At 43.0% G+C, this 17,282-nt stretch overlaps 1 protein-coding gene across 2 annotated transcripts in view; it reads right to left on the reverse strand.

Moving 5' to 3' along the window:
* Positions 1–1,130: 1,130 nt before the first annotated feature.
* MDFI (MyoD family inhibitor) overlaps positions 1,131–17,282 on the reverse strand; it is a 31,110-nt gene continuing 14,958 nt past the window's right edge. For both annotated transcript variants that reach the window (XM_074310967.1, XM_074310969.1), the window contains exons 3-5: positions 9,134–9,325; positions 4,976–5,224; positions 1,131–2,411 (exon numbers count right to left, since the gene is read on the reverse strand). In XM_074310967.1, coding sequence (XP_074167068.1) covers positions 2,155–2,411; positions 4,976–5,224; positions 9,134–9,325 — 698 coding nt within the window. In that variant the 3' untranslated portion in view covers positions 1,131–2,154. The remainder of the gene's footprint in view (positions 2,412–4,975; positions 5,225–9,133; positions 9,326–17,282) is intronic.

The raw sequence follows: 17,282 nt of genomic DNA on the forward strand, positions 1-17,282 counted from the left end.
GGGTGGATCTCTCTCCATCATTAAAATAGATCATCTCCCTAGTACTTTAAAGGTATCTTCTCTAGGGGACAAAAGGTAGAAATTTTCCCAATGTTTCCACTCCCAGACATGCCATTATACCCAACCCTCTTCCTCCTGGTTAAGTTGCAGTCTAGAGCCTTAGAGAGGGTGCTGAAGCAAGGGGTCAGCCACGTCCCTGGGCACCATTCCCCTACTGGCATGGAAATTGCTTCTTGACTTGGAAGAAGGCATCCTAGGGAACAGGCTCTGAAAAGTTGGAGTCAGCAGGAGATTAATTAATTGAAACCGAACACATCTGTTGTTAATTAATTTCCATGCCAGGGGTTAACTCCTTCCTTTCAGACCCCCAAGTGTCTCCTGAAGTCAGGCTCACTCAGAACTATTTCTTTTTATGGGAGAAGGGAAAGGGAGCATGGGAATCCAGCCCTCCAGGCTCTCATACTCATCCCTAAGAGAGTGAGACAGAACTGGGTACTCTAAGAAATAGGTCATCCAATTCCAATAGATTTATGATGGAAAGTATCATCTACATCCAGAGAGAGAACTATGGAGACTGAATGTGGATCAAAGTATTTTCACCTTTTTGTTGTTGTTATCTGTTTGCTTAGTGCTTTTTCTTCTTTACTTATGGTTTTTCCCCTTTTGATCTGATTTTTCTTGTACAGCAAAACAAATGTGGAAATATGTCTAGAAGAACTGCACATGTTTAATCTATATTGGATTGCTTGCTGTCTTGAGGAAGGGGAGAGAGGGAAAGAGAGGGAAAAATTTGGAACACAAGGTTTTGCAAAAGTGAATGTTGAAAACTATCTTTGCATGTATTTGGAAAAAGAAAATGCCATTTAAAATCAAAACAAATAATGTTAATTAAAAACAAAACAAAAAAAACAAACAAACAAACAAACAAACAAACAAAAAAAAACAGACCATCCTGTCTATTCTGCAAGTAAAAAGAATCCTGATCTTGGAGTGAGAAAACTTAGGCTGGATTCTAGCTTTGCAACTTTCTAGCTCTGTGACATTGATCTGGAAAATAAGGGAGTTGGGTTTAATGACTTCTCATGCCTTTTCTAGCTCCATAGATCCTGCTCTACAATGACACGATGGAAAAGTGAGAAACGGCAAAGATATTTATTTACAGCAACTAACAGGCCTGACCCTCCCCACCATTCCCCTCCCACCACCCATTCCAGTCTCTTCCATATAATTCCCCACCCCCTCGCCTTTCTACTGTATTTATTCTCTCTCCACACATCCAGTCTTTAGGCTTTGCTTTCCTCTCCTAGGTCATTCTTCAGGTTAGCATCCTAGGGAAGCCCAGGAGAGGGGAAAGAGCAAAAAGAGGGGAAGAGGGGATGGGGATGAGTACCCCAATTGAAGTGTCTTTTTTTTTCTTCACATTTAGCTGCCCCAGAGGCTGGGATAGAGTCAGAGAGAGTCTGGGGCTAGGGGTGGTGAGAGGTAGAAAATTTCAGGACTTTTCTTTGTCCCTTCTTTCTTCTTCACCACCTTCAATCCAGGTCTGTCCAGTCCAGATTCTAGGGAGCCCCACCCAACTCTCCACTTCCCCCAACACAAAATTACTGGTGGCTGGCAGGGTCCCTTTCTCCCCAAGGCTCCTCTCCCTTGACTTTCACAGTGTACTGAAGCCTGGTCCTGAGGGCTCTAACACAGGGAGCCAGGTCTTAGACTACCCCCAGGTAGGGTCCCTTCTAGGAGTTCTCAGTTATGCTGGTGCAGGGGCAGAGGACAGGCCCCTAAGACCTTAGACTAATAAATACTTATTGATTGATTGAGTAATTGTCTGGGATCTCTGGGTCTCTAAATCTACTACCACTGGGATTCTCCCATATCAGGGCTCCATAATTAAGGTCCAGGTGCCGGGAATTGAGGAAAAAAGGATGGGGGGAAGGGGAAGGCTATAATGCCCCCCTGTGTCTTTTTCCTCCACTGCCTTTAAACTGAAGTTGTCTCTGCCCACCTTGCCAATCTGGAGCTCAAGCCAGCCCCAAATGAATCCTTGGCAAGGAGGCAACTTGATTTGTAGTAGAGACTAGGAGGGAGGCATTTTGGGTTGGGAGTCCCCTTCCCCCATTATTCCCTCTCCCCCAGACCAACGCCTAGGACCAGGGGCTAAGAGGAGAAGCAAAGCCCACAACACTCCATGCAGATCTCCAGGCAGTCAGCCGACTCGCAGCAGGCGTCAATGATACCGCAGTCCATGTCACAGGGCAGGTCACAGTCGGCACATTCCCCCGACCCTCCGCAGCAGCAGCAGCAGATGCAGGAGTCCTCAGAGCAGGAGCCGCAGGTGGCACAGTCCAAGACAATGTTGCACAACGTTAAGAACTCGCAGAACAGGCAGGAGAGGATGCAGTGTACGCAGCAGTCTAGGGAGGACAGGAACAAAGGATGAGAAGGCGGTGGAAAGGGAAATGCTAGAGCCTGAGACCCCAGGGCTATAGCTGAAGGGGATCTTCTAGCTCATCTAATCTACCCCCTCTCCCCCCCACCCCATTCTACAGAAGAGGACACTGAGGCTTGGAGAAACAAAGTGACTTGTCTGAAGTCACACAGGTAGCACACAGCAGAGCTGGGATGGAAAGCCAGCCAGGTTCTCTGATTCAAGGTGCAGCTAAGTGGATAGAGCGCCTGTCCTGAAGTCAGCAAGACTCATCTTCCTGAGTTGAAATCCAGCCTCAGATACATATTAGCTGTATGACCCTGGGCAAGTCACTTAACTCTGCCTCAGTTTACTTATCTGTAAAATGAGCTAGAGAAAAAAAAAAAAAAACAGAAGGCAAACCACTCCAATATCTTTGCCAAGAAAATCCCAAATGGAGTCACCAAGAACTGGACACGACAGAACAACAACAATATCTGACTCAAAACCCAATTCTCTTTCCCTTTGTATCATTCTGCTTCTCAGTTCTAGATTCAGAGATCACGAGAGCTTCGAGGACCCTCAGAAGTCAGCTAGTCTAACCCCTTCATTTTATAGGAAACTGATGCCCAGAAAGGGGAGGTGGTTTGCATAAAGCCACCCAGTAGTGAAATCCGGAGGCTTCCCTGCCAGAGCAATAGCTAGTAATTTTGGTAAGCAGAGCAAGCTTCAAACAACACAGTTGGAGTAAACAGCACAAAATGTGTCCTCAAATCAACTTTTAAAAGCTAAGTTATTTGATTGGAAAAGGAGAAACTAGAAATTCTGTTGAAGAGGCTTCTTTGGGAGTGAAGAGAGAGGGGAGGCAGGTTGGGGCTGGTTCAGAGTTCACTTTGGTTTTAAGCAGAACACCAGAGGAGAGATTATCATATAATGGCTTTCCATTTTAATTTATTGTTCTTAATAATTTGGGGACACAGTTAGATGAGTCTGCTATCAGTTAAAAGTACTATCAGAGCCCTCTAAATTTTGGTGTTCCGGGGAAAAGCCCCACTTACCTCAGCCTAGTTCCAGCTTAGTTCCTGACTCGCGGCTCAGTACTCTTTCCACTACCTTAGCCTAAATCTTTATCAGTATAGCTGCTAAACTTCTGCATTGGGAGAGCTGATTGTTCAAAGGAGTCCTACAAATAATAACTTCTATAAAGTGAATGACTGATTTTTTCTGATTTCTCTGAATTCCAACTGCATTTATATTCTGCTACTGGGTTACACACTCAACACTTGATGCCATTCTGCTTTGCATTGTTCTTTGATGATTTTTCTTCTATTAATTTTGTTTCCCAATTTGTATGACTCAATTAAAGAGAAGCCTTTATAGAGCATCTATTATGTGCCAGTCACTGTGTTAAACACTTTTACAAACATTATCTTATATGATCCTATTAACCACCCTGCAAGGCGAGTGCTATTATTTTTCCTACTTTACATTTGAAGTAACTAGAGTTACATAGCTAGTAGTAATAAGAAGTAACATTTATATAGCAGTTAGTATGTATCAGGCACTGTGCTAAGTACTTTACAATGATAATCTCATTTGATCTTCATAACAATCCTGGGAAGTTAGAAGTATTATTATTATTCATTCATTCATTTTTTAAAATGTAGCGAGGCAATTGCAATTAAATGACTTGTCCATGATCACACAACTAGTAAGTGTTAAGTGTCTGAGGCTGGATTTGAATTCAGGTCCTCCTGACTCCAATCCACTGAGATACCAGCTACCTCAAGGACAAGGAACCAAATCTTCCACTTTCTCCAGAACCCCCACAGGACTGGGTGCACAGTAAAATGTTGGTTTACTGGTTCCAGATTTCCAGTTGTCCACTAATAAGAAAAGAGTGACAGAAAGATAGGGTCAGAAATCTTAAGCCAGAAGGAACTTAGATATTATTGTCCAACTCCTTCATTGAAGGAAACTTAAGATAAGGAAACAGACCCAAAAAGCATAAAACACTTTCCCTAAAACGTGTAGGTTTTTTATTTGAACTCACCATGAGGGGCAGAGACAGAGCACCAGGTCTGTAATTAGGAAAACTCATCTTCCTGAGCCTAGCTGTATGACCCTAGACACTTTGCCTCAGTTTCCTCATCTGTAAAATGAGCTGGAGAAGGAAATGGCAAACCACTCCTTATCTATACCAAGAAAATCCCAAATGAGGTCAGGAAGAGTGGGGATATGAATAAAAACAACTGAACAATAACAAAACTTACTATGATTCCAAAATCCAATTTTCATTATAGTGTATAGTATTTAAAGTTGAAAAGGGGTTGATTAAAACTCCTCCCTCCCTTCTAAAATTTGTGATTTATCCAGGATCACACAGAAAAGTCTAAATTCAAACCAGTTCTACAAATCTAGGACTCTTCCTTATACTTTACTGGATCAGAGAACCTATTCCTGGTAAAATTGAAAGTGGAAGGATACATTCCCTAGCACTCAGTTTCAAGCTATTAGGTACAGAGTACCAGAGTTTTGGAATAAGATTTTTTTTTTTTTTTTTTTTTTTACCTTCCTGAGCCTCAATGGGAATCTGGGAAGCCGATGACTTTGTGCTTCCTTTGCTCTTCTTGCTGCCCTGGCTGACGAATGATGAGTGTGGCTGCAGCTTCCGGTGGGTTCTGGGGCCACCCAGTGTGCCGTTCCCTGACCTCCTGGTGCCACCCGCCTCCGGGGAATGGCCAGCACCATTGGGCAAGAGCGGGGTAAAGCTGGAGGGCCCATGAAGTCCCTTTGGGGAGGGAAGCCCCTGAGGCTGGCCTGGGAAGAGAAGGAAAAAGGGAAGGGGCTAGGGAGCCTCCAGGAGCCCCCATGGGCCCAGGATGCCAGATTAGTCCCTAGGAAAGTCTTATTTAGAAGTCATAGTTTCATAAAATCATAAATGCCTAGAATACCAAAACTTAATTGGAGCTTATGATATAGTATGTTCAAACATAGAACCTTAGAACACAGAATGTTTAAACAGGATACGATGTCAGAGTTGGAAAGCATCTTGGAACAAAGAATGTTAGAACCCCAAACACAGGATGTCAAAACTTGGAAAATTCTTAGGATATGGAATATTTAAATGCAGAATGTTAAAATGAGAAAAGACCTTAGAACATAGAATGTTAGCATGGGAAAAGATCTCAGAACATAGAATTTAGAGCACAAAACAGTATGTGAGCATTTAAATAGACCCTAGAATATGGGATGCGCACATGCAAACAGTAGAATTAGAAAGGACTTTAGAACATGGAATGTTTATATGCAGAATGTTAGAGCAGAAAAGAACTTTAGTTCTCATAAAGGATCTTAGAACACAGAATGTTAGAACCTAGAACACAACATGTAAGCATTGGGATGGAACTTAGGATATAGAATGTTTACAGAATGTCACAATTGCAAAGCATCTTAGAATATAGGATGTTTAAACTCAGAATCTTAGAGTGGTTGAGGACCTTAGAATACAGAATGTTAGAACACAAAACAAAAGTTGTCAGAGCTTGGACAGATCTTAGAATATAGGATGTTCACATGCAGATTAGGAGAACTAGAACAGACTTTAGAATATATAATTTTTAAAATAATAATTTTTTGATTTTCAAAATATATGCAAAGAGAGTTTTCAACATTCACCCTTGCAAAACTTTGTGTTCCCATTTTTTTCTCATTCCTTTCCCCTAATTCCTTCCCCTAAATGTCAATTATACAATATAACATAGAATGTTTAAAAACAGAATGTTAGAACAGGAAGGGATCTTAGAACAAAGAATGTTAGAACACAAAACATAATACGTTGGAGTTTGCGTGGACTTTAGGGTGTAGAATGTTCAAACAGAATATTCAGAACTGGAAAGAATATTAGAACACACGAATGATAGAGTGGAAAAAGATCTTAAACACAAAACGCAGAATGTCTGAGCTTAGAGGGAACCCTTAAACATAAAGAATATTTAAACACAGAACATAGAATGGGAAGGACCTGAGAGACCCTTTAGTCCAAGGATTCTTAAACTACAGCCCCGGGCCAGATGCAGTTGGCTGGGGACATTTATGCAGCCCTCCAGGTGATGGCAAATGGGCTGAGGGGCAGAGACAGAGTGTGAGCTTTTGTTTTTTATTATGGTCTGGCCCTCCAGCAGTCTGAGGGACAATGAACTGGCCCCCTATTTAAAAAGTTTGAGGACCACTGCTCATTTTATAGAAGAAAAACACCAAACCCACAGAGGGAAAGTGAAGGGCTCCAAATCACAAGGTAGATTTGCCACAGTGTTTGGACGGAGGTTTCTGGACTTTGGGCTAATATTCATTGCACTATGTCAAGCTGCCTCATTCCCCAGGACAACTGGCCTTTGGGGGGTACTTCACCCCTATAGTTTTAAGCATTGGATCTTTAGAAAATACAATGATCTTCCTAGGCTGCATCCCCAACACTGATTGTCATTTCTCAGAACCACAGCTGTCCTCTCCTGTTCTGAGAACTATTTTGTCCTCAGAGAAAGGACAGCAAAAAGGCCTGGGTTCTCAGAAGGCAGTGGGAAGGGATAGGCATGGAAGCAGTTAACCAGCAGCTCCTCCCTGCCCCCCCAAACCCCAGCTACTTCTACTTCACGTGATGGGGAGTTATTGGAAACATATGTTTGGAGAGGAATGCCCTTCCTACCTCCTCTTCTCCAGCCTAGAATCTAGCCCCCATACACAAACACATTCACATTCGCACACACACTCCTTCTCTCTTTCATACACACACAGACACACACACACTCACACTCTCATCACCTCCTCTGTTCCCTCTTGAGCCTCTCTGCCCTGGCCCAAGACCAGAGCTCAGGGGGAGAGGGAAGCAAGGAGCCTATTGAAGGTAGAAACTATTTGGTTGCTTTCAGGTGGAGGGACCAGATACAGGGCCAATGAGGTAGGGTCTGGTTAAGCTCTGGAGATGCTCTGTCTCAGCCCCCAAGCTGCACCTTGTCCCTCCAGCATCCCACCCCACCTCACGGCACCCACAGTTAAGGAAATAATGGTGTTGTGGTTGGGGGCTGATCAGAAATCCCAGGTCTCTGCTTGCAAAGGCTTCTTTAGTACTGGAGCAGACATCCCCTCTCCCTCCAGTCACTTAGGAACTTGGTAACCTGGAAACCTGTCCTGCCTGAAGATAGAGAACAGGTGGCAATCTGGGTGTTTGCTGCTCAGCGCCCCTGTTCTAGCGTTCTTTGTGGAAGCCCGTGTTCCTTGTAACTGAGAGATGGGGATAAGAAGGGCAGGTGGAGTCTGAGGGGAGGCACACTGATATTCCAAAGGAGACTGAGGTGGGGATGGGGGACCAAGAGGTTAAGAGATAAGCAGAAAATAAGGGAAAGGGGACTAAGGAATACTGATGTGGGGGCTATAGAGCAGATTCCATGGGGCAGAAGACTTAGAATCACTCTGAAAAGATGGGGGAATAACAGATACATAGGAAAACAGGATGACAGAGAAGAACAATAGAACAGAAACTGGGAGAGAGTTAGCTAGAAGACAAAGGGCTGGGAGACACTGGAGGAAAATCCACTAGAAACAAGGCTTCATGCTGTTGCTCTTTTGGGGGCCTGCCTCAGATAAACTGAGGAGAGCTCAGACCATCGGGAGTTCTCGGCCCTGTTCAAGGCCCCTGTCCTATCCACCATGGTGGCAACAGCTACTCCCCAGAGCCTTTGAGGGTTCTCCCATACCCCCTGCCTGGCCTCCCACACCACAGATCTCTTTCTTGGAACTAAATGTGTATGTGGCCAGAGGTGGGAGGAGGTGAGGGTGTGGGAGGGAGACACAGAGGCTGCCTATGCTTTTGGAGGTGGGTATGGGGGACAGAGAGCTGAGTCACAGAGCAAACAACACAGCCCACTGGACACAAGGGGCATCTGTCTAACCCTGACCCCATGCTACCTTCCCCTGTGCCCAGAAAGCTGACCTCTCTCTCCCTTATGTCCATGGTTCATGCTTGAGAAGGAGCAGAGAGAGAGGGTGATAAATTCCCCTTATTTCTAGAATGCCAAACATGGCCCTGGACGTGCTACCCAAGCATTCCACCCCCCAGCCCCAGGTAGAAGGTTGTGTCCAATCCTTGCTCAGGTGCGTGAGCTAGGTTCAGAATCTTGGAGGGAGAGGAATATTTCTTCTCTTCCCCTCTTCTTCCTCCTTCTCACGACCCCTCTGAACAGGAAGGCACGTTTCATTGCTCTTTTATCCCCTGGTTTACTTACTAAGGGAAAGATCTTATGTGATGTCTATTATGTATAATGGAATGTATGTACTGATGTATAAACAGAGTTGTAGACATATATTTTAGAATGCTTCTCTATCCCAGAAAGATTATCACCTGCTCTTCAATTTATAGTCTTAGAAATTTGTGCCTCAGATGGTGTCTGGGGCACTCAGAAGTTAAGTGACATACAAGCTTTAACTCTGCATGCATGTGTGCATGAATTATGTATGCTCACATGTATATTGTGTGCATACATACATATAGATATTTTTGCAAACTACTTGCTTACATGTGTGTTGGGGAGAGACTATCTCCCCAGCTAATCTTCAAGCTCTTTGAAGGCACATACTCTTTTCTGTTTCTGTGACTAGTACTGTTATGCTCATCAGAAGTACCCCATAAAAGTGTGTTGAATTCATTTGCATCCCTCCCTCCTCTAGACTCACATGTCACAGCTTCTGGAGAGATGGCAGGTTCAGTGCTTTCCAAGGCCTGGAGAGACCCTGGTCCGTTACCCTGGGGCATAGGGGGGCCTTCTTCCTTTAGGAGATCCTCTCCCAGGGCTGCCTCTGAAAAGCGTGGGGATGGCGCTACCTCCAATTCAGGCAGGAGAGATGCAGATGAGGATTTGTCTTGGGCTGAGGAGAGAACAGATAACTCAGGAATATTTTCCAGGAGGCCCCTAGAAGGAGGCACATTTTTGTGTCTCCCTTGAGGCCCCCTTGCCCATGGTTGCCTTAGGGTCCTCACACTCCCATCCTTCCCATGGCTCTCCAGTCAAACCTTCCCTGCCCGCCAGCACCACCAGCCTCAAAATAGAATGTTCCCAAACCACACTGTATGTGTTATGTGGAGGGGGTGGGGGCTGTGGCCCAGAGAAGGGCTGAAGTTATCCAGCAGAAAGAGGAAAGATAGTTCCAAAGTGAAGAGGAGGAAAAAAACAAAGATCAAAAGGAGAGTGCCAATGGGAAGAGAGACAACATGAGCCCTGGCCAGATTATAAGGAAGACCAGGTTCTAATTCTAGTCCTGTTGCTTATTAGAGATATGAGCTTGGACAAAATGAACTCCCAAGCCCCTGTGTTGTCATCTGTAAAATGAAATAAAGAATCAAACAGACCCATCAATTCAGAAGAGACAGTGGGACACAGAGAGACTCTAAGCCGGACATACAGACACCCAGCATTTCTAAACCTGAGTTCCATGAACTTGATTTTATATATATATATATATATATATATATATATATGTGTGTGTGTGTGTGTGTGTGTGTATATATATACATATATATATATGTGTGTGTGTGTATATATATATACATATATATATATATATGTTTGTATATGTGTATATATATATATATATTGATGAATATTTCATGGTGATTATTTTCTTTTGTAAACCTATATATTTTATTTTATGCATTTAAAAATGTTTTCCAGAGAAAGGCTCTCTAGGCTTTACCAGACTTCCAAACAAGTCCAGGACACAAGTAAGGAGAGTAAAGTACCCCTGACTAAGAGGATACCTAGAATTCCTTTCCATTCTGAGTCTATGTCTGAGATAGAAACATGGAGAGAGAAGGAGGAAGAGAGAGAGACAGAAAAGAAGAAAGACCATAACTAGACAAAGATAGAGAATAACAGAGATACAATGACAAAGTAACAGAGAGAAGGGCAGGGAATAGGAAGGGAACAAGCGTTTATTAAGCATTTGTTGTATTTGGTACTGTGTTCGGTGCATGACAAATATTGTCTCATTTGAAAATGTTAGAGAGGAGATGAAAGACAGAGACTATCTTGTGACTTTCACTTAAGTCACTTAATTTCCTGGGTATCAGACTCCTCATTAAATAAAAAAGAAAGGAAAAGAAAGGAGAAGGAGGAGGAGGAGGAAGAGGAGGAGGAAGTATAGAGGGATCCTAGGGTCTGTCCAACATTAGGTCTGTGACCCTGTGGTCCATTCTTTCAGACAGACACTTTAAGACAGAATGCTGAATGGATATTGCCATAGACACAGTGAGAGCTGGGAGAGATCTTAGGTTAAAAAGGCCAAGGTCTTTCATGGCACCCATTGCTAGTCGTCCTGACTGATGTCTTGCCTCTGGACTCCTATGATGTTGGAGGAAAGAGTGAGGTTGGATGACTTTGCACAGTCCTGCCTCACTTTAATCCAATTCACTTTCAAGTCAAGAAATCATCCTCCTGATATATTTGATCCTCTTCAAGAATGAAAGAGTTAAAAACATAGAGTGCAGAGAGAAAAAAAAAGAACAAGAGACACATAAGGAGAGAAAAAGAGAAAAGAGCCAGAGGGATGGCAAGAGTTAGGAGAGGAAGGGAGTGAGACAAAAGAGAGAGACAAAGAACGAGAGGACTTGCAGAACTTGAGCTGCCACCTATAATTATAGAGAATGACCCTTTGCACAGTGGGCGGAAGTGGGAGAAACAGAGCCACCCCCAATCCCACAATTATAGTGGCTGGGGTAGAGATTCTTGGAGTGGAACCAGCCTGGAAGGCAAGAGAGAAAAGAGGACTGATTCTCCATACCCCCCTTCCTTAAGCATGAGAAAGATCTCTGAGTGGAGAGCAGAAGAACAGAGGTTGTTAAGCCAGTAAAGTCAGTGGGACAAAGGGTCACTACACACAGCAAGTATAGAATGGAGCAATCTGAAGCCCCCCCACAGCAAATCACCATGAAACCTCTTAATGACAAGGACTACCAAAGGGAGCTCTGGAACTCCCCTCCCCATTTCTATGATGGGAGAAGGGAAGAACACACTGAAGCACAAGTTCAGACAGACCGAACAACTCATAGGAGACAGAGTGAGACAGAAAGATTCTGGGATTAAAAGACAGCCCAAGACAGGCAGACGTTGAGTCAGGGATAAAAACTAAAACACAGCAGGTCACTGGGATTTGTACACTATGCTGACCTGCCTTTGACTAGCCTCCAAATGTTGAGTAAAACAGGCAACTGGAGAAACTGAGGAGAAACAGGATCAGGCCACCAGACCCTGGCAATAAAAATCTGCCCCAGAAACAAAGAACAAGTTCTCCTGGGGTGTAGTGCTCCTTGCCTGGGAGTAGTTCCTGTGTGGGGTGGGAAAGCTCCTGGGGTGATTCCTGGGGTAACTCTAGCCTGAATGAAGGCTCCAGTATCCAGTAGAGGGGTAGATGGTATCTCGAGCTCAGAGTGAGGCAGATGCAGGCTTGACATGCACACACCAGCCTAATGCAAATGACAGTCCTGCCCTGAGATTTGAGAGTTGGGATGAGGAAGCAGGAGGAGAGTAAAGGAGGGTGCAGGAGCAGGAGAGAGGGATGCAGAGAGAGTGGAAGAGAAGGTAGAAATAAAGAGGGAAGTGGAGAGAAAGACAAAGAGGAAAGGAAGGGAAGGGAAAAAAAAGAAAGAAAGGAGAGGTGGGACCTCTGAGATGGGCAAGCCCTGTGGGCTGAGAGGGAGCCCACTAGATCTGAGCCTTGTTCCTGGAGCTTCATTCCCTTCTCCTTGCCTGTAGAATGGGGGAATGTGGGTGGGTAAAAGAAACAGAAATCTCATTTCTTTCATCTTTGGACGGACTATCTCTAAAATATGAAACCTGTTCTCTAGGAGAGGAGAATTCCATCAATTATTTATTGTCACTGAAAAGTTGCCTTCCTTGTAATAGAAAGAGAAAGGGGGAGAACTGGACAGAACGGGGGGGGGGGAGGGTTCAAGAGGTAGTAATAACAGGCAAGAGAATCCAGAAGGAAGGGGACAAGAGATTCATCATGAAACAGTGGAAAAGGCATCTCTCAAGCCTACTACCTGTGTGATTATGGACAAGTGATTAACTTCCCAAGCCTTGGTTTTCTTATCTACAAAATGATGGGATTGAACTAAATGGCCTTAAAGGTTTCTTCTTGATCGATGATCTTATGAATGCCAGATAGGAAAGAAAGAAAAGTGTGAGAGGTGTATCAGGGTCACCACTAAAGACAGTGTTAGTGGTCAAGCAGGGGAGATGCCTTTTTTCTATTCTATAAAGTGAATTCTTCTAGCCTATATGCTTATGATTCTGTCCTCTAACCCCATGGTTTTTCTCAAAGCTGAAGCATTGGTAAAGCCAAGCCTGGGCTAAGACCTTGCCACAGGGCAGAGGGAGGGCAGCTAGAGTTGGAAAGCAGACTAGACTGGATGCCATCCAATGGATTTATTTACATTTAGTCTGAAATTAATGCATGAGAACTACAGAGTCAGAGAAGATGAGCTGGAGAGACCGAAAAAAGAAAGCAGGAGAGTAAAGGAGGGAAGAGGAGAGGGAGGGATGCAGAGAGAGTGGGAGAAAAGGGAGCACAAGGGAGAAAGGAAATGAGGAGAAAGGCAAAGGAGAAAGGAAGAAAAGGGGAAAAAAGAAGGAGAGTAAAATGAGAGGGGCAAAGAGAAAAGGAAGGAAGGAAGAGGAAAGGGGGAAAGGGAAAGTAAAGGGTGAGAGGTAAAGAGAAAAGGGAAAGGGAGAGTGAATGGGGAGAAGCAGAAAGGGGCAGTGAAGTAGTGAGAAGGGAGCAAGAGAGAAAAAAAGATAAAGAAGTATAAGAAAGAATGAAAAAAATAAAGCTATCATGGGGAAGCAAGAAAAGGGAAGAAGTCAAAGTGTAAGGAAGAATAAAAGAGGGAAAAATAATTATAGAATAATAGAACTTCAAGGGATTTTTAGAAATAATAGCTTCCATTTATGTTTTTACATTTTGCAAAACACCTCCCTTACAAGCAACGCTGAAAGGTAGGAAGTGCAAAAATGTTCACTCCCATTTTACAGATGAGGCAAACAAGACTCAGGGAAATTAAGTGATTTGTTCAAGGCCAGGTCTTTTGACTAAGTTTGTAAGAAAAGAAGGCTGGAAGTAGAGGTCACAAAGGAGGAAAGATAGAGCACCAAGAGAGGAAGAAAGCAAATAGAAAGGAAGCAAGAAGAGGAATGACTAGATCTCACCTCAAAGGCTGTAGATTTGCAGATGACTCATAAAGATTCCGGGGGATCAGATTCCCAGAGATGGAAACAGCCTTGTCGTTAGATGGACATACTATGGATTAGCTGTTGGGTGCTAAGACCTTCCCAGGTCTCTGTAGAGATCATCCTTTAGCAAGGAAAGGGACAAGAAGGGCACCAGAGCTGAAGAGTGGAGCAGAGCAAATAAAAGGAACCTTACTGAGTAAGATAAAGCCTGTTTGTGCTTGCTCTTCTCTCTATCCTCCTCATACACACACAGAGGGAGGAAGAGAAATCGTCCCAGAGAATTAAATGGCTTTTTTACAGCCATGTAGTTACTATCAAAAGTCCCAAATTTGAGAAAGAATTAAAGATCTGAGATTGTGGGAAAGAGAAGTAATGACAGACTGGTGGATAGAGACTTTTCCAGCTGAGCTGAGACTGGTATCAAGCCAATAAAGTTCTTTTAATTGCAGAGACCAAACTGGCAGAACGGGAGGGGGGAGGGAACTCCTCAGCCAGCTGGACAGTCCTAACTGGAGTGTTAGACTTTATAAAAGGATGGGGATTTCCCTGATCCTAGAATCACCTTCAGAGTGAGGTATGGATCTGTAACTGTTGCAGACCAACCCAGAACTCCTGGCTCAACTGTCCTGCTTGTGTTATCTTTCCCCATTAGAATGTAAGCTCCCTGAAGTCAGACACTATCCTATTTGCTTATATTGATAGCCCAACTCTTGGCATGGTGTCTGATAAACAGTTAAGTACTTAATAAATGCTTGCTGTCTGCCTCCCTGCCAAATCTGGATGAAACTATGGCTTTTGTTGTTATGGAAAAGGGAGATGAAGCAAAACTTAAAGTTTGAAGAAAGGTAAGACTGAAGAGAAAAAGAGCTCAGTGTAGGAGCAAAAGATTGGTTCTGGAGTCAGAAGGGGTATGTATAAAGCCCAGCTCTACTGCTAGCCATCTGAGGGATTTTGAACAAATTACTTAACCTCTCTGGAACCCTCAATATTCTCTAAAAAAGGATTAGAACTGATAGGCTTCTAAAGTACTTTGTAAATCAAAACGACTGATTCTATGATCCCTCACCCACAATTTCCTCAGTCTGAAAATCATTTGCTTGGGCATGAGATCTGAGGATCACAGAGTGGGGAAATCAGAGGAAGGGACTTTAATAAGCTATCCAAGCCCTTTCATTTTACAGAGCAGGAAGCCAAAGCCCAAGGAATTAAAGTGACTTATTTTAAATCACATATGTGGCAGATCCAAGATGTTCTGACTTCAGAGTCATTCAGTCAGTCAACAAGCATTTATTAAATGACTTTTATGATCTAGATACTGTGCTAAGCCATCGCTCTTTCCCCAACATCTAATCTTGAGATTTATATCTAAAACCTCTTACCCAATCTGGATTCTTTTCCTGCTCACAGGAAGGCGTCAGCCAAGGAGTTGAAGGCTACCAAGGGAAGCCTTAGGAGAGAAAACAATGGAAACAGACTTTGGAAATGCCCAGGGGAGGAAGGTCTCCAGAAGAAATGGCAAAGGATGGCTGGCTGATCCTTGAGGAAGCAATACAATGAGCAGAAAGGGACACTGTCCCTAACACCTCTGAGACATAGGAAGTAGAAGGGGAAGAACTGATGAGCAAACAAGAGTGCTGCCAGAAATGGGGAGAGGGCCCTGCTATCCTTATTCCAGATAGTCAAAGGTCAGTCTGCCTGGGAAGGAACAGAATTGAAAAAAATTAAAAAACAAAAACAACCAGAAAAGAGAGACATTTTCAAGTGTCTATATTTTTTCCTCTCTGTCCAAGAGACATCTATTGAGGTAGAGAAAAGAGAAACATCACATGATGCCCCACACATTTCAAGTTTTTCAAGAGTCCTAGCTAAGGTAAGGAAAACAAATTCAACACAAAAACTACCTCTATGCTTTGATGTTTGAGTGGCTGGTAGTGTCAGCTGTCTAGAGGGAGGGGTGGGAGGGAAACAAGGTGAAGGACTTCACGCCCCGTCCCAAGAGATTAATTATGTCCCAGGAAAGGGTCAGAACTTCAAGATCATATACTTCTACCTTATATGAGGAAACTGAGGGCTAGCTTGCCCAAGGTTTTTCAGGTAGTAAGTAACAAAGACAGAATTTACACCCAGGTCCCATGATCCTAAATCCAGTACTCTATACCTCAGGGTTCTGTTCCCTTCTAACCTGATTCAGCCTTCTACTACTCTTCCACCTCCACTTCTATAGCCTTTTGCCTCTGATTGGTGAGTTCTTCTTTAGACCCTTTATTTGGGGAGCATGTGATTGATTATTTTTCCATGTGACCTTCCCACTCCATTCCTACTTCTTTTTATGTGCTGTCTTTCTCCATGAGAGGATAAGCTCCTTCAATGATATAAAAACTAACAACTTTGAAAGACTTAGAAACTCTGATCAACACAAGATCAACCACAATTCTTGAGGATTCATGATGAAACATGCTGCCTATCTCCTGATTGACAGGTTATGAACTCAGAGTGCAGACTAAGGTTTATATTTTTGGGATACAGCCAGTGTGGGAGTTTGTTTTGCTTGAATATACATATTTGTAAAAGAGTTTTGGTTTTCTTGTTTTCTCAAGGGGAGGACAGGAGGCAAGAGGGAGAGAATGTAGATCTAAAAATAAAACAAAATTTAATTTTTTTAAAGAATGTAAGCTCTTTCAGGAAAGAAACTGGCTTTCTTTTCCTTATATTTCTATTACCAATACACAATGCATGACTCGTAGTAAGCATTTAATAAGTGGTTTATTTAAATAATCTTGTTAAGAAGTAGTAGGTAACTGGGCTTATATCCCAAAGAAATACTAAAGAAGGGAAAGGGACCTATATGTGCCAAAATGTTTGTGGCAGCCCTTTTTGTAGTGGATAGAAACTGGAAAATGAATGGTTGGGTAAATTATGATATATGAAGGTTATGGAATATTATTGTTCTGTAAGAAATGACCAGCAGGAGGAATACAGAGAGGCTTGGAGAGACTTACATGAACTGATGCTGAGTGAAATGAGAGAACCAGAAGATTATATACTTCAACAACGATACTGTATGAGGATGTATTCTGATGGAAGTGGATATCTTCAACATAAAGAAGATCTGATAATTCAGTTCCAATTGATCAATGATGGACAGAATCAGCTACACCCAGAGAAGGAACACTGGGAAAAGAGTGTAAACTGTTTGCATTTTTGTTTTTCTTCCCAGGTTATTTTTGCCTTCTAATTCTTCCTTTGCAACAACAACAACAAAAAAATTCGGTTCTGCACATATATATTGTATCTAGGATATACTATAACATATCTAATATGTATGGAATGCCCGCCATCTAGGGGAGGCGGTGGAGGGAAGGAGGGAAAAATTCGGAACAGAAGGGAGTACAAGGGATAATGTTGTAAAAAATTACCTATGCATATGTACTGTCAAAAAAAGTGTTATAATTATAAAATTAATAAAAAGAAGTAAATAAATAAAAAGAAGTAGTAGGTAAAGTTCTAGATTTGAAGTTAGAAGGCCTGGGTTCAAATTCCTCCTCTGATGCGTCCTAACTCTGTGATACGAGACAAGTTACTTAAGCTCTGTGTTC

Source organism: Sminthopsis crassicaudata, chromosome 4 (genome assembly GCF_048593235.1).
Source record: "Sminthopsis crassicaudata isolate SCR6 chromosome 4, ASM4859323v1, whole genome shotgun sequence".
NCBI lineage: Eukaryota > Metazoa > Chordata > Mammalia > Dasyuromorphia > Dasyuridae > Sminthopsis > Sminthopsis crassicaudata.